Source organism: Podarcis liolepis (assembly GCF_965112155.1).
Source record: "Podarcis liolepis genome assembly, chromosome: 18".
In the NCBI taxonomy this organism is placed as follows: domain Eukaryota; kingdom Metazoa; phylum Chordata; class Lepidosauria; order Squamata; family Lacertidae; genus Podarcis; species Podarcis liolepis.
Window position 1 is genome coordinate 9,712,681 of NC_139572.1, and position 22,337 is coordinate 9,735,017.

Sequence of the window (22,337 nt, forward strand, 5' to 3'; positions counted from 1 at the left end):
TATTATTATTATTATTATTATTATTTATTATTATTATTATTATTATTATCTGGTTGGCCACTGTGAGAACGGGAAGCCGAACTAAATGAGCCACTGGCAGACTCTGAAGTTGCCCCATTTGCACCAGAAAATAAAGGGATTTTTGCAGCTCTCCATTCTCTCTTCCTCTCTCCCTCTCTCCAGGAACCCATCAAGTCCAGAGCTCCTCAGCTCCACCTGGAATACAGGTTCTACAAACAGCTGGGAAATGCAGGTGGGTAGCCGGCTGGCCGGTCTTGCACTCCTCACTCCCCAGAGGGGCTTCGGAAGAAGCCGTAAGAAACGAAAATCTGCCCTGGTTCCCTTATGGGGGATACAAGAGCCCTTATAGAGTCCTTTGCAGGTTCTCCGTCAGTTGGACAGAGAACAGAGGCCAACCAGAGAATATTGAAAAGAAAGCAGCTCGTAAGCCTGGTCTTTATTGAACTATTGCAAGAGGGTGCCCCCTTCACACGCAGGAAAGGAGGAGGACCCCAAACAAAGGTGTGCTTGCCCTTATATAGACATTTTAAATTGCCCGCCCTGGAGTCCAAGACCACCCCCAGAGACATTATACCTACATCACAGAAAGGGCGGTCTACAACAGAAATCTGAGTGCGTTGTTTACCACCTGTCTGGCAGGTTAACTGTTAATGCTCACTTGATTGGATACCCTGGGCAGCCTGGCCAGTCTTTTGTAATGATAAATACTTAGTTCCTGAGCCAGGTCATAGGCTCACCCTATTCATACACAGACATACCCTTAAGACAGGATATGTGAAGGAAGACAACGGGGAGGCTTTTCCATTTTCCTTTGACCTTGCAGAGAACTCACTTGGTCAGTTTGGGAGTCAAAATGGTTTCAGGGCTCTTTTCCTGTGCTGCTTCAGACATGTGGTTTATATATTTATGTACATGTTTGCTTGGTACATTTATGAACATTTGTTATATATACATAAAGGTAAAGGGACCCCTGACCATTAGGTCCAGTCGCGGACGACTCTGGGGTTGCGCCGCTCATCTCGCTTTATTGGCCGAGGGAGCCGGCAGACAGCTTCCGGGTCATGTGGCCAGCATGACTAAGCCGCTTCTGGCGAACCAGAGCAGCGCATGGAAACGTCGTTTACCTTCCCGCCAGAGCGGTACCCATTTATCTACTTGCACTTTGAGGTGCTTTCGAACTGCTAGGTGGGCAGGAGCAGGGACTGAGAAACGGGAGCTCACCCCGTCGCAGGGATTCGAACCGCCAGCCTTCTGATTGGCAAGCCCTAGGCTCTGTGGTTTAACCCAAAGTGCCACCCGCATCCCTTGTTTTATATGGAACACTCTGTCACAAGAGACCAGGGCCCTGCGGGACTTGACATCTTTCCGCAGGGCCTGCAAGGCAGAGCTGTTCCACCAGGCCTTTGGTCAGGGCACAGTCTGACTCCCTCCCTCGGCAATCTTCGCGGAGCTCTGGCCCAATGGTTGCCAGTGGCTTGAATTAATTAATTTTATAATGAATGATTTTAGAATGTTGTTTGTGCTGTACTTTTGTACTGTTTTATTGTTGTTAGCTGCCCTGAACCCGGCCTCGGCTAGGGAGGGCGGGATATTTATATATATATATATATATATATGCAGGTTTTGGTGTCCTCGGGTGTCTTCCCGTGTAAAAGTTGGGGTGTCTAGGCGACGTTTCGACGAGGTCTCACTCGTCATCTTCAGGCTGGTGCTTTCGGCTTCTTGTTACTGGAACAGAGCGGGATCTCAGTGTTTGAGTTCCTATAAATACTGTAGAGGGGTGTGGTGTATTGCCTCAAAAGTTCTGGGCAGAGGGGAAGTTCCCAGGCTAGTGTTCTTTTCTTCTTTTGTTCCTTAATTACTTGAGGGATATCTTGAGTGATTACTTGAGTGATATTCTGAGTACCACTTAGGTGGGTCATTAGGTGTGGATTAGTTGCTAAAGCCTTCGTGTCTTGACCTCTTGAATTTGTGAAGAGTTTTTCTGGGAAGATGGCTGTACTGCACTTAGTTGTGCTTTGGCTTGGCTTCGTGTATAGGGGCGAGCTGTGGTTTTGTGCCCTGTGCCAGCCAGATCTGTGTAGGGATTGCAGGGGGGTGCAGCATCCGGAGGTGCCACTATGGTTTGGTTACTGGATGGTGTCTGTAATTTATCTGTGGAGAGGGTCTGGGTTTGGGTCTGGTGTGGTTGATTGGTGGTGGCGTTCTGTGTGCCTCTGGATCTGGTGTCGGTTTTTGTGGGGAGGGCTAATTTCCAGATGTCTGGCAGGCGGGACGTGTCGTCACGCTTGTTCATGTTGTGAGGGTGTTTCTCTATCTCGATGGCTTCCATGATTATTCTCTTGTGGTGATGTTCCATGTTAAAGAGCAATTTGGAATCTGCAAAATTAATTTCGTGTCCTGTTTCTTTCATGTGTTGGAAAAGAGAGGAAGATTTTTCTTCTTTTTTGACGGCATTCTTGTGTTCTGCGATACGTGCATTTATTCGTCTGTTTGTTTGTCCAATGTACGTGGCTGGGCAGACTTTGCAGGGTATTTCATAGACCCCTTGGTTTTCCAACTGGATTTTATCTTTGGGGTTTCTGAGGATATTGGCTATTTTTTGGTTGGTGCAAAAGGCTGTTTTGATATTGTGTTTATGGAGGATTTTGCTAATTTTATCTGTAGTGCCCTTGATATAAGGAAGGAGGGCCATGCCATTGTTTTCTTCTGTGTCTTGGTTTTTGGGGGGTGTTTCTTTTTGGATTAGCTTCGTAACCCTGTTTTGCTGGTATCCATTGGCGATTAACACATTTGAGAGATTCTGTAACTCAGTTGTCAAGTGGTCTTTGTCAGTCAGGCGTTTGGTTCTGGAGATGAGGGTCTTGGCTACGGAGTTTATTTGTGCAGGGTGGTGGTGTGATTGAGCATGTAAGTAGCGGTTGGTGTGTGTTTTTTTCCGGTAGATAGTGTGTCCTAGGGAGCCATCAGGTTTTTTGTAGATTAGGACGTCAAGGAAGGGAAGCTGGTTGTTGGCTTCTATTTCCATAGTGAATTGTATTTTGGGGTGTAGGCTGTTGAGATGTGTGAGGAAGCTATCTAGTTTTTCTTTCCCGTGTGGCCAAATTACAAAGGTGTCGTCAACATATCTGATATGTCGTCAACATATCTATGAAATACCCTGCAAAGTCTGCCCAGCCACGTACATTGGACAAACAAACAGACGAATAAATGCACGTATCGCAGAACACAAGAATGCCGTCAAAAAAGAAGAAAAATCTTCCTCTCTTTTCCAACACATGAAAGAAACAGGACACGAAATTAATTTTGCAGATTCCAAATTGCTCTTTAACATGGAACATCACCACAAGAGAATAATCATGGAAGCCATCGAGATAGAGAAACACCCTCACAACATGAACATCGAGATAGAGAAACATCGAGATAGAGAAACATGAACATCGAGATAGAGAAACGAGATAGAGAAACACCCTCACAACATGAACAAGCGTGACGACACGTCCCGCCTGCCAGACATCTGGAAATTAGCCCTCCCCACAAAAACCGACACCAGATCCAGAGGCACACAGAACGCCACCACCAATCAACCACACCAGACCCAAACCCAGACCCTCTCCACAGATAAATTACAGACACCATCCAGTAACCAAACCATAGTGGCACCTCCGGATGCTGCACCCCCCTGCAATCCCTACACAGATCTGGCTGGCACAGGGCACAAAACCACAGCTCGCCCCTATACACGAAGCCAAGCCAAAGCACAACTAAGTGCAGTACAGCCATCTTCCCAGAAAAACTCTTCACAAATTCAAGAGGTCAAGACACGAAGGCTTTAGCAACTAATCCACACCTAATGACCCACCTAAGTGGTACTCAGAATATCACTCAAGTAATCACTCAAGATATCCCTCAAGTAATTAAGGAACAAAAGAAGAAAAGAACACTAGCCTGGGAACTTCCCCTCTGCCCAGAACTTTTGAGGCAATACACCACACCCCTCTACAGTATTTATAGGAACTCAAACACTGAGATCCCGCTCTGTTCCAGTAACAAGAAGCCGAAAGCACCAGCCTGAAGATGACGAGTGAGACCTCGTCGAAACGTCGCCTAGACACCCCAACTTTTACACGGGAAGACACCCGAGGACACCAAAACCTGCATTCCTGTACCCGTGAAAATCTACGAAAACAAATATATATATATATATATATAAAACCTTAATTCCCCCCCGCCAAAAAAATGGGCACTAGTCCTTATGATGGTGCAAGGAGTGGCTTTGAAGGGATGTTTTGCAACACAACCTCCGGAACAGCTGTAAAGATTTGAGACAGGTGTTTTCAGGGTGACCCTGGAGAAGACAGAAACTAAAAGGCGATGGGGCTACTTCCCCCCCCCCCCAGTGTTGATTCTTTGACGTAAGCTCTGCTGCCGCCTTGCTCTTTTTCTCAGCCTTCACCTTCCCTGTCCGCAGGACGGGCGACAGTCGTGCTGGCATACCTTCCAAGGCATTTATTAAGCGTTAACAATATTGACAGTCTCTCTGCTGCTCTTCTTCTTCCCGTCGACGCCAGGCAGGGACGTTCCCTGAATTCAGTTCCTCCCGAAAATACGTTTGCTTAGGCAAGTCAACCCAGACCCATGTCAGACGTTGACATGTTTCAATCTCTCGTTAATTTTCATGATCTCTTAAAGCTCAAAGCCTACTTTTAACTCTCTTTCTGTCAATAATCTTATTGCTCCTTACGAAACTTCTCAGGTCTTGTTACAGCCAGCGGTGGGTGAATTCTGTTAGGTAGAAGATGTAAGTAAAAATGAAAGAAGTCAATACAAATAAAAGAAGTCAATAGAAATGAAACTGTGTGTTGATAGCCCTTAACCTTTTCACAACAGCACTTGGGGAACACACTGAGATAACGGGACTCAATTGTTAGTGAGATTACTATTTAACTTGTAAAATGGGACTTAAAAGCCCATTCTTTTTACATCATGGTCTTGGGGGCTGAATCTAGGCAGCGTTATAAACTCAGATATATAATAAGCTAGGTGCCAAATATCTCCTTGAGCCAGGGTTACAATCGCCAAAAGAGAATGTCTTGTTGTCCCTTTTGGGCAAGACGGCTCTGAAGTCTTATTTTCCAAATGATGGACTGACTGTGATGGATTCTCAGTTCAACATCTGGCTAGTTCAGAGGACAACCTTGAGCCAGGTTAAGAGCTCTGAGAATTTAAAAGAAGGAAAGTCACTTGATCCAAAGACAGTCCACATATCTCTTGGACTATTCTGACCTCTTTTTCATAATGGTGACTCAGACCATTCATAACGTAGGGGTATAATTCACAACCATGAAAAGTGCAGTGGGGGAAGCGAAGGAAAGCAACAACAATTCACTATAACTTTGTTCCCTGCTTCTGCTCGGGCTGCACAGAAAAAGCCTTTTGGTTCCTGAAATTCATTCCAATTGTGCAAATAAAATATATTGGAGAGAATTCTACAGGAGGGGGTGTTGGTGTTTGAAAACAGTCCAGGTCCAAGGATCCCACATCCTGGCACCCCGGCCTCTTCACCTGGTGGCCGATAGCCAGGTGCAAAATGTGAATTTTAGACGCTACTCATGAGGAAGCCTGCATTGTAGTAGTAGTAATAATAATAATAAATTTTATTTATACCCTGCCCTCCCCCCCGGCCAGAGCCAGGCTCAGGGCGGCTAACATCAATAAAATTTCAGTAAAAACATAATAAGAAAAGAAAAAGAAAAGAAATTAAAATACAGGTTAAAATGCAATTTAAAAAAAACAAAAAACCCAGAAAGTTCTCAGCCACGAGGAGCATCCTGGAAATTCAACCAATCTTGCACTGAACCGAAATTGTCCCTGACTCCACTTTGCGGTGTTCGTTTGAGAAGCTCTAGAATTGTCCTCTGAACTGCCTCCCGCTCTTCTCCGCAGAAGGGATACCTCAGGTCTATTACTTTGGGCCCTGCGGGAAGTACAACGCGATGGTCCTGGAGCTGTTGGGGCCCAGCCTGGAGGACCTCTTTGACCTCTGCGACCGGACCTTCACCCTTAAGACGGTCCTTATGATCGCCATCCAACTGGTAAGCAGAGAACACTCCCCCTTTTTTGGAATGACCCCGTGCAACACCCCCCCCCCGATGCCCTTGCCAACTCTGTAGAGGAAGTAACACGACGCATGGAACACGTTGGCAACTAATATACATACAATAATTACCGAAATAATTACCGTATTTTTTGCACCATAACACTCACTTTTTTCCTCCTAGAAACTAAGGGGAAATGTCTGTGCGTGTTATGGAGCGAATGCCTATGGGTGGCGGGGGGGATCTGCTGCATTCGTGAGCAGAGGATCCATGGTTCCCCTTCCTTCACTCCTCCGTGGCTCGCTTTGAAACAGCAAAGCGGGAGAAGAGCCGCTGAGTGGGGAGGAGAGAGGGACAGAAAGCCTGCTTGCTTTAAAGGAGCAAAGCGGGAGAGGAGAGGAGCCTTCTCCCCTTATACCCCTCTTCTGCATTATTAGCAGCATCCTTCTCCACACACCCCATGCGAGTTCCTTGTCTCTTGAGTGCTTTTCCTTCCCTCCCCACTTAAAACGTGGTTACAAAGCACGGATCCACATGGATCCTCAGGATTTTTGCACTGGGTCACCCCAAATTCACCATCAGATCACATAGCATGTCCATGGCTACAGCTTGCACCAAAAAAATCACGCACCCACTGTTGCCTGGGGCCACAGTGGTGCAAAAACGTGGTTACAAAGCATGGATCTACATGGATCCTCAGGATTTTTGCATTGGGCTACCCCAAACTCACCGTCAGATCACATGTCTGTGGCCACAGCATGAACCACAAAAATCATACATCCGCTGTTTCGTTTAGAATATTTTTTTTCTTGTTTTCCTCCTCTAAAAACTACTGTTATGGTCGGGTGCGTGTTATAGAGCGAAAAATACGGTATACATTCTTTATCAATCTTCTGAGAAAAATACAAAACCTTGTGTAAAGCCACAGAGACTTAAGATGAACTTACCGTGTCTGGTTTCAATGGATTTTTCAAAGGCTTAACTCAGTCTTTTCTTTTGTTTATCTTTTTAGGTAAGTTCATGAAGATACCAACAAAGGGTAAGTTCGGTGTTGTTCACAATACTGAGAGATGCTAGTGAAGTTGTAGATGGATGTTAATGAAGTTGTAGGCAGGGTGCCGGCGTTTCGCATCCATCTACAACCTCACTAGCATCTCTCCGTACAGCGGTACCTCGGGTTAAGAACTTAATTCGTTCTGGAGGCCCGTTCTTAACCTGAAACTGTTCTTAACCTGAAGCACCACTTTAGCTAATAGGGCCTCCTGCTGCCGCCGCCACGCAATTTCTCTTCTCATCCTGAAGCAAAGTTCTTAATCCGAGGTACTATTTCTGGGTTAGCGGAGTCTGTAACCTGAAGCGTATGTAACCCGAGGTATCACTGTATTGTGAACAACACTGATCTTACCCTTTGTTGGTATCTTAATAAACTTACCTAAAAAGACAAAAGACTGAGTTAAGCATTTGAAAAACCCATTGAAACCAGACATGGTAAGTTCATCTTGAGTTTAGGTGTCTAATGAAGGTGCCAGGTGAGTCTTCCCGGGGAGAGCATTCCACAAATGGGGAGCCACTGCGGATAAGGCCCCGTTTTCCTGTTGCCACTCCTTGGCTCTCATGCGGAGGAGTCTGCAAATGGGTAGCCGTTGCAGACATGCGACCCCTGGGGTGTTGCCCAGTCTAAAAAACAACAACAGATTTGCCTCCCCATGAAAATGCATACAGGTGGAAGAATGGAATCCTTTTTCGGACATGAGATATAAGCAACAGAAAGAACTGGAGGTTATTGAATTGTTTTTATGATATGGGAGTTAGAAGATGGGAGAGATGAAGTATACCGGGGTAGGCAACCTGAGGCCCGGGGGCCAGATCCGGCCCAATCGCCTTCTCAATCTGGCCCACGGACAGTCCAGGAATCAGCGTGTTTTTGCATGAGTAGAATGTGTGCTTTTATTTAAAATGCATCTCTGGGTTATTTTGTGGGGCATAGGAATTTGTTCACCCCACCCCCCCAAAAAAAATAGTCCGGCCCACCACATGGTCTGAGGGACAGTGGACCGGCCGATGGCTGAAAAAGGTTGATGACCCCTAAAGTACACCAAGGAAAACAGGAGGAGAGGTTGACAAAAAGAAAAGAAAAATGTGAAGCTTTTGAACATTTAATAAAATATACAGTGGTGCCCCGCAAGACGAATGCCTCGCAAGACGGAAAACTCGCTAGACGAAAGAGTTTTCCGTTTTGGAGGTGCTTCGCAAAACAAATTTCCTATGGGCTTGCTTCGCAAAACGACAATGTCTTGCGAGTTCCTGCAGGGGTTTTTTTCCTCCCCCCCCCCCTTTTTCTAAGCTGCTAAGCCGCTTATCAGCTGATCTGATCAGCAGATAAGCCGCTAAAAGCCGCTAATAGCGCTAATCCGCTAATCCTTCAATGGGCTTGCTTCGCAAGACGAAAAAACCGCTAGACGAAGAGAATCACAGAACGGATTCTTTTCGTCTTGCGAGGCACCACTGTAACTGGGGGGAAATGCACAAACCTACAAGAAGCCCCAGTTTTCCGGGACACAGACCCTCAAGTGCTACTTTGCACATGGAACAGAGGCTCTGGCGATTTTTCTTTCGGCAGATCACCCGCATGGAGTACGTCCACACCAAAAGCCTGATCTACAGAGACGTCAAGCCGGAGAACTTCCTGGTGGGGCGGCCCGGCAGCAAGCGCCAACACGTCATCCACATCATTGACTTCGGCCTGGCCAAAGAGTTCATCGACCCCGAGACCAAAAAGCACATCCCGTACCGAGAGCACAAGAGCCTGACCGGCACCGCGCGGTACATGAGCATCAACACGCACCTGGGGAAAGGTGAGCAGGGGGAGGCAGCCCCTTGGAATGGGGAGGGGGAGCTGTGGGGGGCAAGGGGGGGCAAGGAAAAGCAGATTGGGTATGTGTGGCAGAGACAGAAAGAGAGAGAGAGAATGTTGCAGAGAGAACATGAATGAGAGAGAGAGAGAGAGAGAGAGAGAGAGAGATCTATGAATGGTGCAGCCATCTCTGAATCGCTGCTGGACACAGAAACTGTTATTTTAAAAGGGGGTGGTGTGTGGAGGGAAGCCCAGGCAGCCAGTGTAAAGATACAGTGGTACCTCAGGTTACATACGCTTCAGGTTACAGACTCTGCTAACCCAGAAATAGTTCCTCAGGTTAAGAACTTGGCTTGAGGATGAGAACAGAAATCGTGCTCTGGTGGCAGCGGGAGGCCCCATTAGCTAAAGTGGTGCTTCAGGTTAAGAACAGTTTCAGGTTAAGAACGGATCTCCGGAACGAATTAAGTTCTTAACCCGAGGTACCACTGTATTCCGTGTTGTTCTTTGGGTTTTATTTAATTGTTTTAAAATAATTTTTAATTAATTTTTACATATTAATTATCATTCATACAGCAAAACTTCTTTTCTTATACAATCTTTTTGGACTTCCATCAGCCCCTCTGATGGTCCTCCGTTCTTATCACTTATTCTGCATTTCTTAAATTCCTATTGCCTTTAATTATCTTAACTAACAGTCCCCCTCGTTCCTTTTTTTCTTGCAATATTTCAAAATGTCCACCTTACAAAATTTCTCGCAAACCTACAAGCGTAATCTGATCATCACAATTACTTCCCAAATAATCCGTAAATTTATACCAGTCTTCTGTGAATCTCTGATCCCGCGGATTTTGCATTCTTCCTGTTAATTTATCTAATTCCGCATAGTGCATCAGTTTCATCCTCCAATCTTCTTTTGTTCTTTGGGTTTTAAAAAGAAAAGAAGTTTCTGAAATGATGACCAAGCCGCAACTGAAAATGTCCTCTGTTGTCTCTTGCACAGAACAAAGTCGCAGGGACGACCTGGAGGCCTTAGGTCATATGTTCATGTACTTCCTCCGGGGGAGCCTGCCCTGGCAGGGCCTGAAGGTGAGTTTCGCTGTGGAAATGGAAAAGCTTTTTCTCGACCACCTCTGAGCCTCTTGGGCTTGCCAATCGGGAGGTTAGCGGTTCGAATCCCTGTGACGGGGTGAGCTCCCGTTGCTCCCCTGCTCCTGCCAGCCTAGCAATTCGAAAGCATGCCAGTACAAGTAGATAAATAGATACCGCTCCAGCGGGAAGGTAAACTGAGCCTCCTGATCTTTCTATCCCTTGGCCACGAGTACTCCAGCCGCTGCAGTTGCATACAAAAATAACACTTGAATTTTTGGAGATCTCTTTGTCTAAAATACTGCCCCTGAAGGACAAGGTGCGCAGCCTGGGAGTCATTTTGGACTCACAGCTGTCCCTGGAGGCACAGGTTAACTCTGTGTCCAGGGCAGCTGTCTACCAGCTCCACCTGGTACGCAGGCTGAGACCCTACCTGCCCGCTGACTGTCTGGCCAGAGTGGTGCATGCTCTAGTTATCTCCTGCTTGGACTACTGCAATGCGCTCTACGTGGGGCTGCCTTTGAAGGTGACCCGGAAACTGCAATTAATCCAGAATGCGGCAGCTAGACTGGTGACTGGGAGTGGCCGCCGGGACCACATAACACCGGTTCTGAGAGATCTGCATTGGCTCCCAGTACATTTCCGAGCACGATTCAAAGTGTTGGTGCTGAGCTTTAAAGCCCTAAACAGCCTCGGTCCTGTATACCTGAAGGAGCGTCTCCACCCCCATCATTCAGCCCAGACACTGAGATCCAGCGCTGAGGACCTTCTGGCGGTTCCCTCATTGCGAGAAGTGAGGTTACAGGGAACCAGACAGAGGGCCTTCTCGGTAGTCGCGCCCGCCCTGTGGAACGCCCTCCCATCAGATGTCAAAGAGATAAATAATTACCTGACATTCAGAAGACATCTTAAGGCAGCCCTGTTCAGGGAATTTTTTAATATGTAATGCTGTACTGTTTTTAACACTGATTGGGAGCCGCCCAGAGTGGCTGGAGAAACTCAGCCAGATGGGCGGGGTATAAATAATAAATTATTATTATTATTATTATTATTATTATTATTTAATAGAAATGCCTCCGGTTTTTTAGTAAAGGTTATCCCCATAATCTTTTTTAATTCATTGTATATTTCCCCCTCAAAAATCTCAATCTTTCACACGTCCACCACATGTGGATCATGTCACCGTTATTTCCTCCACATCTCCAACAAGCATTTGCCAAATTCTCATTCCCCACCCCAAATTCTCATTGCAGGCGGACACGCTGAAAGAGCGGTACCAGAAGATTGGCGATACCAAAAGGGCCACCCCCGTCGAAGTGCTGTGCGAAAACTTCCCTGGTAAGGACTGGGCGGGGGGGGGGGGGGAGGAATGACTACTGGTTTGGGTGCGATTCCTGCGTAGAAGGGGGTCAGACTGGATGACCCCCTGGGGTTTGTGTGTCCCTTTCTGAGTCTACAGCCCTACGATTCTGCAACCTTTCTTAGAGTAACGTCGTGGAGGGAGTAGGAGGAGGCAGGTGTCACAAAAACTGGCCTCTGAATAGAACCTCCATGTTCAGGAACACACTATCACCATTCAAGCAGTTGGTCCCTTACCTTTCCCGCCCCGCCCTGGCCACAGTGATCCACGCGACGGTCACCTCCAGGCTTGACTACTGTAATTTGCTCTACGCGGGGCTTCCCTTGAAGCTGTCCCAGAAACTCCAGCGGGTGCAGAATGCTGCAGCGAGGCTCCTCACGGGGTCCCTGCCATGGGAGCAGATTCACCCAGTGCTTTTCCAGCTGCACTGGCGCCCGGTGGAGTATAGGGTCAGGTTCAAGGTGCTGCTTTTGACCTTTAAAGCCCTTCACGGCCTAGGACCCTCGTACCTACGGGACCGCCTCTCCCGGTCTGCCCCACAGAGAGCCTCAAGGTCCACAAATGACAACACTCTGGAGGTCCTGGGCCCTAAGGAACTCAGATTAGCCTCAACCAGAGGCAGGGCCTTTTCAGCACTGGCTCCGGCCTGGTGGAACTCTCTGCCTCATGAGACCAGGGCCCTGCGGGATCTGATTTCTTTCCACAGGGCCTGTAAGACAGAGTTGTTCCGCCTGGCCTTTGGCTTGGAATCAACTTGATCCCTTTCCCCTCTTTCCTTTTTCCTTTCTCCTCCTGTGATGAGGCTGCATTTTAATATTTTAATGTTGTATTTTGACCTTGTTTTTAAGTTGTATTCATTCAACTTGTTTTTATTATTGGTTGTTAGCCACCCTGAGTCCGGCCTTGGCTGGGGAGGGTGGGGTATAATAATAATAATAATAATAATAATAATAATAATAATAATAATTATTATTATTATTATTATTATTATTATTATTATTATTATTATTAAATCCCTGCTTCTTCAGGGTGGCATGTGTTAGGTGTTGCCTTTGGGTTCCTCTGTAAGACTTCCTCAGGTGCATCCAGGTGGCCACAAGGTGCCATGATGCCCTACAGGTGTGTTGCCGGACGCCAAGCTCTCGGCAGCCCCTGCATGGCTGATGGCAAGGGATGTTAGGAGAAGCCCTCCGAATATCCCTGGAGGAAGGCCACCTAGCAACCCCGTAAAAGTCTGCTTGGAATACCCCATTGGCAAAAGTCTGATTTAAGCGCCACCCAGCAAACAGACCCGGGTGGCGCTGTGGGTCAAACCCCAGAGCCTAGGACTTGCTGATCAGAAGGTCGGCGGTTCGAATCCCCGCGACAGGGTGAGCTCCCGTTGCTCAGTCCCTGCTCCTGCCCACCTAGCAGTTTGAAAGCACATCAAGTGCAAGTAGATAAATAGGTACCACTCTGGCGGGAAGGTACACGGTGTTTCCGTGCGCTGTTCTGGTTCGCCAGAAGCGGCTTAGTCATGCTGGCCACATGACCCGGAAGCTGGACGCCGGCTCCCTCGGCCAATAAAGTGAGATGAGCGCCGCAACCCCAGAGTCGGCCACGACTGGACCTAATGGTCAGGGGTCCCTTTACCTTTACCTAGCACACAGACCTCCCGCTTCCCTTCTCCCTGCAACAGAATTCCCCCAAACTTGGGTCTCCAGCTGTTTTTGAACTAGCTTGCAGGTCAGGAATGATGTGAATCGTAGCACCAAAGCGGCTGGAGAAGCAGGTTTGGGAACCCTAAGTTTGCCCTGCCGATCCAGTTTAACCCTTTGCCTGTGCTCTGACCATTGGGCAACCGCTGCCTCTTCCGCCTTCCTCCCCTCCCCTTCCGCAGAGGAGATGACCACGTACCTCCGCTACGTCCGCCGCCTGGACTTCTTTGAGAAGCCGGACTACGACTACTTGAGGAAACTCTTCACGGACCTCTTTGACCGGAACGGCTACGTTTTTGACTATGAATACGACTGGGCAGGGAAGCCTTTAGTGAGTTGGGGGTTTTTTTTGGGGGGGGGAGCGGCTGGCTTTGGGTTGGAGAACTGAGGGGCCGCATTTGCTGATAGGCAGGCCTTTTGAGGGCTGGAGCAAATGCAGGCAGATGCAGATCTTGACCCTTAAAAACCACAGGGTTTTTTTTAAAAATCAGCTGTATTTTTTTCCCTTTCTCCTCCTGTGATGAGGCTGCATTTTAATGTTTTAATGTTGTATTTTAATCTTGTTTTTAAGTTGTATTCATTCAACTTGTTTTTATTATTGGTTGTTAGCCGCCCTGAGCCCGGCCTTGGCTGGGGAGGGCGGGGTATAAATAAATTTATTATTATTATTATTATTATTATTATTATTAATTTTGTAAAGTTGTTCATTCTGCGTTTGAACACCTCTGGATATATCGCCACCAAATTTTGCTGGACACAGGTGGACACCATGTTGAATCAAGGCTCCCTTTGCGGGCCTTTCAAAACGGCAATTATGCCCACCATATTTTGCACGGTGGTTCCTGAGATCAGAGAGCAGGAATTTGCCTATATGTGTTGGAACCTTTTGAAACGGTGGTGATTTAAGCGGGTGGGTGGAGAGAGGAAAAAGAAATTTCTCTCTTTTTAGATCATTGTTGAGTTGGAAGGGACCCGCAAGGGTCATCTAGCCCAACCCCCCGAAATATAGCAAGTATCGAATTCCGAATGAACCTTTGCTTCAAGATGTCCAAGGAAAGAGAGCCCACCAGCTCTTAACACCTCTCTCAAATTTCTACCCTCTCCCCCTTTATTCACCTTTCTCCCAAACTTCTCCACCCATTTGGGGGGGGGCTGTGGCTCTGTGACAGATCAGCTGCTTGGATTGCAGAAGGCAGCAACCCCTGATTTCTCCCAAGTACGGCTGGGAATACCCCCCACCCCACCCCCCAATCTGATACAGAAGAAAACATTTTGCATCAATTAGACAGTCAGACTCTTAATCTTGGGGTCCTGGGTTCGAATCTCGGGCAAAAGATTTCTGCAGCGCAAGGGGTTGGGCTGGATGACCCTCGGGGTCCCTTCCAAGCCTGTGATTTACAAAGTACCGTCGACGTTCCCGATCTCACGCTCCCGTCTCCTTTTCCTCCCCTCTTTGCAGCCGACCCCTATTGGCACAATTCAGAGCGATTTACAGGTCCAGGCTCCGAACAGGGAAAAAACTCAACAGTACATGAAACAGCAGGTAAGTGGGGTTCTTTCCCCCCCCCATGCCCCAGGGGTCCATATTGGGGTGTGGGGCAGTTAGAGGGGTGGTGATGGGGTGGGAGAGGAGGCCAGCCAGAGCCTGAGTGAGTTGTGGGCGATCCTGCAAAGTTCCTCCACTTCTGCCAAAACAGGGAGCGAATGGGGATCACAGAGGGGTAAGGCTGCCAAAATTGGCCTGCCTGGGGCTTAGGTGAACAATGAGGGCCAGCGCCTTGCGGAGGCGGGAGCAGAGGCTTGGCGCCACCTGGTGGGAAGAGACGGAGGCGCCTCGGTGTCCGAGGAGAAGTCCTTCCTGAATAGGAGTGAGCGTGATGGTTGCCTGGGTGTGGCGGAAAAGCGTTGGTCCATAGATCTTAGTTCTGCCTACACTGACTGGCAGCAGATCTGCAGAGAGGGCCGTTTCCCTTTCAACAACCGGAATTAATTGGCTTGCTTTCAACGGGTATGCCAAGGATTGATCCCGCATAGCAGGTGAGCTGGTGGCTCCTTCCATAAAAACAAAGGTCCTCACGCTGTTGAACGATGGGCTTATGCAATGGGAAGGTGCGGAGCTGCCTTCTAGCAAAGTTTCGGGGGCTTCAGGACAGGGACAGACTTAACCTGGGATGCCGGGGTTTTGAACCCGCAACCTTCTTCACGCTGAGCAGGTGCTCTGACCCCTGAGTTGATTTGCTAGGGACATAGCCTTATTCTGAGTCAGCCCTTGAGTCTGTCTAGATCAGGCATGGCTAAACTTGGCCCTCCAGCTGTTTTGGGACTACAACTCCCATCATCCCTAGCGAACAGAACCAGTGGTCAGGGATGATGGGAATTGTAGTCCAAAAAACAGCTGGAGGGCCAAGTTTGGCCATGCCTGGTCTAGAACAAGGTTTCCCAAACTTGGGTTTCCAGCTGTTTTTGGACTACAACTCCCATCATCCCTAGCTATGTGGCATGCAGAGGGCCGGGAGGCTAGGCCGTCTCCTTCCAGCGGCCCTGTGCAAAGATCCATCACTTCTCCTCCGACGTAAATCAGCAACCCGGGCTTCAAAGCCAAGGGACACTATCAGCAGATCGAACTGCGCACACAGGATAGGTGTGAGGCTTGGGGAAGCATACTACAACTACAGATTTATTAATCATAAAGCAGGGCAAAGAAACACGTCGTCTCTCTCTCATGTCGTCTCAGAGAGAAAAGCAAAAGCTATACACCCAGCTGTGCTGGAATGTAAACAGACATGTGACATGTAACAATCCCATGTCTGTTCCTTAAGGTGGAATGGAATTCTCAACATGTTCATCATCCCTAGCTAACAGGACCAGTGGTCAGGGATGATGGGAAATGTAGTCCAAAAACAGTTGGGGACCCAAGTTTGGGAAACAGTGCTCTAAATCCTGTCCTTTGGGGATCTTTGTGCCATTTCATTGAATCATAGAACCGTAGAGTTGGAAGGGACACCGAGGGGTCATCTAGCCCAACCCCCTGCAATGCAGGAATTCACAATGTGTGTTTTGAGTGTGACCTGGTGTGTGTGTGTACACCTATCCCTAGCATCTCTCGAAGGCCATGCCATTTGTCAAGAGTTTCCCAAACGTGGGTCTCCGGCTGTTCTGGGACTACGATTCCCATCATCCCTGACCCTGCTAGCAAAGCATTCTGGGATTTGTAGTCCCCCCCAAAAAACCAGCCAGAGACCCACATTTGGTAAACCCTGGATTTGGAGGCACGCCTGCCCTGCGTGCGCTTAGTGAAACTTGGCAGCGGCTGTGAATCCAACAGGGTTCGGTCACAGGGGCTCCGATCGCCATCCCCTTTCCCTTCCAGACGGCGCCGGTCACTCCCAGGGTTGGGGTACCTGTGGCGTTGCAGGTGTCGGGGTGCCAGCAACCGGCAGCCATCAGGGGCGCTGGGAGCTGGAGGCCAGCCAGGCTGGGAAACCCCCCCTGCAAGGCAAGAAGGGGCAGTTTGGGGCAGCAGGGGGGCAGAACCATTATCGCTCCAGAGGTGCCTTCCTTTCCGAGAAAGTGGAGAACGCCATTTTTCAATTCAGGGATGGAGGAGGGTGGAAGACCCCCAGGTGCCCTTGAGCCCAGTGGGCAGTGGAGGTTGGGAGTCGTAGTTCAGCCGCACCCGGTGCCCCCCACGCCCCCTGCCCCTCTTCTGGGGGAATTTGCGTCCAGGCCTGTTTTATATTCTTTCGTTTTGCATGCTTTTTCGTTTTGTTTTTTCTTCCTTTCTCTCTTTCCCTCTTCCCCCTTTGTCGCCTCTCCCCACAACCCCGCCATCTTTTTCTGACCCCTCTCTCGCCTTTGTCACCCCCCCTTTCGTCTCCTCCCCCCGTCGCTAGCAGTCCCCCGAGGGGACGGAGGTGTGGGACCCTCAGGCTGGCCAGCAGCCTCCCGAGGAAGCCCTAGGAACGCACCTTGCGGCCAGCAGGCTTGGGGGGTCCGTGCAGGTACATTAGAGGGGCGTATGGGGTAGGGTGTGGGGCTGGCAGGGGGTGGGCATGACCTGCAAACCGCTGTCCAAGCCCCATTGGCACCTGCAAACATTGCCACCGTCCCAGATGCAACGGACTTGGCCCCATTCACTTCAATGGCTCTGCTCTTGGGACTCGGCTTCCGCAGGTTCGTCCATGGCGGTGGGTCTACTCTGGAGTAGGACTTGCGTGGGCTGCCACCCTCTCTTTAGGCCCTGCTGCTTTCTCTCGCCTATGCCCCTCACCCCCAGTGTTGCTTGGAGAAAATGAGTGCACAGCTCTTCCCTTGATGGTGAATCGGGTCCGCCTATGTGTTCGCCCCTGTCTCTGCCTGTGTCCACGCATGATGTGCCCCCCCCCCCATTTTTCTGGGAAGGGGGCTAGTGCGAAACGTTTCCGGAGCCCTAGTGGAAATATTGCAAGCCTACCCGTGGGGGGCGCATTACACCGATAAATCCTACTTGGAGTACACCCGCAGATATTACTAGGACTCGTGCCTGTTGACTCCAGTGTGTCTACTCTTGAGTAGGACTAAGGTTGGATGCAGCCCAGCGTCTGTTCTCCTCCTCGCCGCCCCCCATGGCAAACTTCTTTGGTGAAGACGGGGAGCGTGGGTGTGGGTATTTTTTTATTTTTAAAGAAAACCTCCTGTCTGTTTTACTTATTTCATAAAACCTACATACCATTTGATAATTAAAAAAAAACAAACCTCACAAAACTGTTTAGAAACAGAATAAAATTATATATACCGTATTTTTGGTTCTAGAAGACTCCCTTTTTCCCTCCTAAAAAGTAAGGGGAAATGTGTGTGCGTCTTATGGAGTGAATGCAGGCTGCGCAGCTATCCCAGAAGCCAGAACAGCAAGAGGGATTGCTGCTTTCGCTGCGCAGCGATCCCTCTTGCTGTTCTGGCTTCTGAGATTCAGAATATTTTTTTCCCTTGTTTTCCTCCTCAAAAAACCAGGTGTGTCTTGTGGTCAGGTGCATCTTATAGAGCAAAAAATACGGTATATATTTACACACACACACCCCAAAGAATTCAGGGACTCTCTCTCTGTCATTGCAAATCCGCAGCAGAGTTTTATGAAGGTGGGTTTCCTGTTGTGACAGCAACTTGTTCCCTGAAAGGCATGATTCAGAGAAAAAACACCGCTATTTTCTATCAGCAAACCCAGAATGAGGGATAATGTTTCACTATCGACAGGGTTGACTTTCTTCCAGGACCTTGGTTTCAAGAGTTCAGCGAGATATCCTTCCAGCTTTTGCCATTTATTACCGAATACATACGACAAAGATTTCATTTTCTTATCACAGCACGAATAACAATAACAATAACATTATTTAATAATAGTATTAACAATAACAATGTTAATAATAATAATATTTAACAGCCACAATAATAATATCCTGGCCCCCTACAGAATCCCACTGTCGGCACAGCCTTTTATGTAAGAGGCAAGAGCTCTGGAATTCCGTAAACGGGAAACTAAAATTGTACAAGCTTTGTCCTGTTGCAATGTTTTGGGATATTAATTGTTTGTGGCCGCAAAGGAATTTTAGAGACTGAAGGAAGCTCTTCTCAGACGAGGGGCTAGAGAAGAGAAGTTGGGGCGTGTAATGGAATATTTTTTTTGGGGGGGGGATATTCGTGAACACCCAGAAAGTGTTACAGATAGGTAGCCGTGTTGGTCTGCCATAGTCAAAATAAAAAATTCCTTCCAGTAGCTCCTTAAAGACCAACTAAGTTAGTTCTTGGTATGAGCTTTCGTGTGGTATCTGAAGAAGTGTGCTTGCACACGAAAGCTCATACCAAGAACTAACTTAGTTGGTCTTTAAGGTGCTACTGGAAGGAATTTTTTATTTTGACCCAGAAAGTGCTAAACTTGGTTTCTGGCAGTGGTTTCTTAATCCTTACAGGTTTGCACATGAAATTCAGAATTTCTAATGTTAAGACTGAAAACCTGGGGTTCCGTTTGGTTTTCAGTTCATCTTCCGATGTTCTTAAAAGCCAGCACCATGTAATGCTCTGCAGCGAGAGCCACAAAAATGTTTTCTGGATAAAGCTAATAGCAAGGTGGTGTTGCTGGTTCAACGCCCGGCCCTGAGAGGGGTTTGAACCACACACAGTTCTCTCTAAAAAGTGGACTATAAACCTGGTTGGTTGCAGCTGTCCTGTGATTGAGTATGTTCTTTGAGGAACCCCTGTGTGGTACTAAGAATAATGGTTTGAAAATGAGCCAGCCTTTTTCAGTAATGTACCCTCTCATCCCTCAAGTTCAGATCTGGGCTGCTTGCACATTTTGCCCAGTGCAGGCTGGCTCAACTGAATTGAATTTTATTATTAAAGTCACAGACCAGTTCCGGCTCACTAACAATATCAGGAAAATCATAAAACACAACAGGAATACATTGAATTGCAATTGGGTATAACAGAGACAATTGGGTATAACAGAGACAGATATAAAGGTAAAGGGACCCCTGACCATTAGGTCCAGTCGTGACCGACTCTGGGGTTGCAGCGCTCATCTTGCTTTATTGGCTAAGGGAGCCGGCGTACAGCTTACGGGTCATGTGGCCAGCAGGACTAAGCCGCTTCTGGAGAACCAGAGCAACACATGGAAACGCCGTTTACCTTCCCGCCAGAGTGGTACCTATTTATCTATTTGCACTGGCGTGCTTTCGAACTGCTAGGTGGGCAGGAGCAGGGACCGAGCAACGGGAGCTCACCCTGTCGTGGGGATTTGAACCTCCGACCTTCTAATCAGTAAGTCCTAGGCTCTGTGGTTTAACCCACGTTGCCACCCATGTCCCTAATACAGATATAAAGGTAAAGGTACCCCTGCCCGTACGGGCCAGTCTTGACAGGCTCTAGGGTTGTGTGCCCATCTCACTCAAGAGGCTGGGAGCCAGCGCTGTCCGGAGACACTTCTGGGTCACATGGCCAGCGTGACAAAGCTGCATCTGGCGAGCCAGCGCAGCACATGGAAACGCCGTTTACCTTCCCGCCAGTAAGCGGTCCCTATTTATCTACTTGCACTTTGTGCTTTCGAACTGCTAGGTTAGCAGGCGCTGGGACCGAGCAACGGGAGCGCACCCCGTCGCGGGGATTTGAACCGCCGACCTTTCGATCGGCAAGCCCTAGGCGCTGAGGCTTTTACCCACAGCACCACCCGCGTCCCTCCAATACAGATATAGCGGCAGTTAAAAATATATATTAAATCTTGATCACTTGTCATTTAAAACCTTAATCATTTTGGTAGTACAGCTTGTTCCCTAAGTTTTATGGCAGTCGCACAGAATTTGGCCACCCTTAGCGTGATCTCTAGATCCTTATCCTCTACCAGGAGTTTTAGACATTGAAGTTTCGGACCCATTTGGAGATTTTTGTATAACAGGAGTGATAAATACCGAGCGTATATCCCCGTAGAAACAGCAGTGTAACAAGACATGAGAGACAGTTTCTACCTCCATCAAGCTGCAGGGGCAGATTCATTCCACCTATGGTTTACCCTCGAATCTGCCCAGCCTGGCTCAACACCAACCAGGGTCTGTGCACAGCGGCTGCTCTCCTGCCACCCCCCCCCCCAGCAATCAGAAACCCTGGCTTGGCTTGCAAACGAAGGCAGCCAGGTCGCTCTCCTTGCGCCAGGCATCAAAGCGCAGCCTCGGGAAGGAAGAGCGCCCGACTCCTGATTTCTTCCCCCGATCCACGGTTCGCAGGGAGTAGCCAAACCCTGTGGCTTGCGGTGCAAGCGGTTTCGAAACCTTGTGCGATTGCTTTGGTGGAAAATGTCTTTGGAATTTTGACTCTGCACCCCACATTTCTACCCAAATCGGGTCGCTGCTCCTCTCCGAACCAAAAAGGGCTCAGTATCTGCCCTTGAATTCTTTGCTTTGAATCCCGACAAGACAGAAGTACTGTTTTTGGGGGACAGGGGGCGGGCAGGTGTGGAGGACTCCCTGGTCCTGAATGGGGTCACTGTGCCCTGGATGGACCAGGTGCGCAGCCTGGGAGTCATTTTGGACTCACAGCTGTCCATGGAGGCGCAGGTCCATTCTGTGTCCAGGGCAGCTGTTTATCAGCTCCATCTGGTACGCAGGATGAGACCCTACCTGCCCACAGACTGTCTTGCCAGAGTGGTGCATGCTCTGGTTATCTCCCGCTTGGATTACTGCAATGCGCTCTACATGAGGCTTCGTTTGAAGGTGACCCGGAAACTACAACTAATCCAGAATGTGGCAGCCAGACTGGTGACTGGGGGTGGACGCCGAGACCACATAACACCGGTCTTTCAAGACCTACATTGGCTCCCAGTACGTTTCCGAGCACAATTCAAAGTATTGGTGCTGACCTTGAAAGCCCTAAATGGCCTCAGTCCAGTATATATGAAGGAGCGTCTCCACCCCCATCGTTCTGCCACTGAGGTCCAGCTCCAAGGGCCTTCTGGCAGTTCCCTCACTGCGAGAAGTGAAGCTACAGGGAACCAGGCAGAGGGCCTTCTTGGTGGTGGTGCCCGCCTTGTGGAACGCTCTTCCACCAGATGTCAAAGAGAAAAACAATTACCAGACTTTTAGAAGACATCTGAAGGCAGCCCTGTTCAGGGAAGCTTTTAATGTTTAATAGGTTATTGTATTTTAATATTCTGTTGGAAGCCGCCCAGAGTGGCTGGAGAAACCCAGCCAGATGGGCGGGGTATAAATATTATTATTATTATTATTATTATTATTATTATTGCTGCTTTTCACTGGAAAGGACTCGGCTCCAAATGCCAGGCTCAATGTTACGCACTGCGTTTGGGGGGGTCCTGTCTTTGGGCCAATGCACCCTGACCTCTGCATTCCTGTGCAAAACCCCAGAGGCAGAGGGGTGCAAGCACTGGGCACTCTCTCCCCCATCTCACCTGCCTCCTCTCCCTTCCTCCTCAGGTCATGAGTTCGACCAACGGGGAGCTGAACACAGATGACCCCACTGCCGGCCACTCAAATGCCCCCATCACCGCCCCCGCCGAGGTCGAGGTGGCTGATGACACTAAGTGAGTAAGCCAAGTCTTCTTGCGCACGGGGGGGGCACCCAGAGTCTCGCTTGGCCTGGGGGAGGAAGCTCAGGTCCGGTGCCCAAATCCAGCCCCCAAGTCCTGGCCCTGCTTTGCACCCCTGCGTTGCAGCGGGTTGGACTAGATGACCCTGGGGGGG

At 48.7% G+C, this 22,337-nt stretch overlaps 1 protein-coding gene across 4 annotated transcripts in view; it reads left to right on the forward strand.

Annotated features, from left to right (window-relative positions):
• CSNK1G2 (casein kinase 1 gamma 2) overlaps positions 1 to 22,337 on the forward strand; it is a 60,026-nt gene that overhangs the window by 34,371 nt on the left and 3,318 nt on the right. For 2 of the 4 annotated variants that reach the window (XM_083483977.1, XM_083483978.1), the window contains exons 4-12: positions 184 to 253; positions 5,968 to 6,116; positions 8,740 to 8,974; positions 9,977 to 10,062; positions 11,316 to 11,400; positions 13,302 to 13,450; positions 14,579 to 14,662; positions 17,013 to 17,120; positions 22,071 to 22,177. In XM_083483977.1, coding sequence (XP_083340103.1) covers positions 184 to 253; positions 5,968 to 6,116; positions 8,740 to 8,974; positions 9,977 to 10,062; positions 11,316 to 11,400; positions 13,302 to 13,450; positions 14,579 to 14,662; positions 17,013 to 17,120; positions 22,071 to 22,177 — 1,073 coding nt within the window. The remainder of the gene's footprint in view (positions 1 to 183; positions 254 to 5,967; positions 6,117 to 8,739; positions 8,975 to 9,976; positions 10,063 to 11,315; positions 11,401 to 13,301; positions 13,451 to 14,578; positions 14,663 to 17,012; positions 17,121 to 22,070; positions 22,178 to 22,337) is intronic. The other 2 variants (XM_083483979.1, XM_083483980.1) reach the window with 1 other exon arrangement.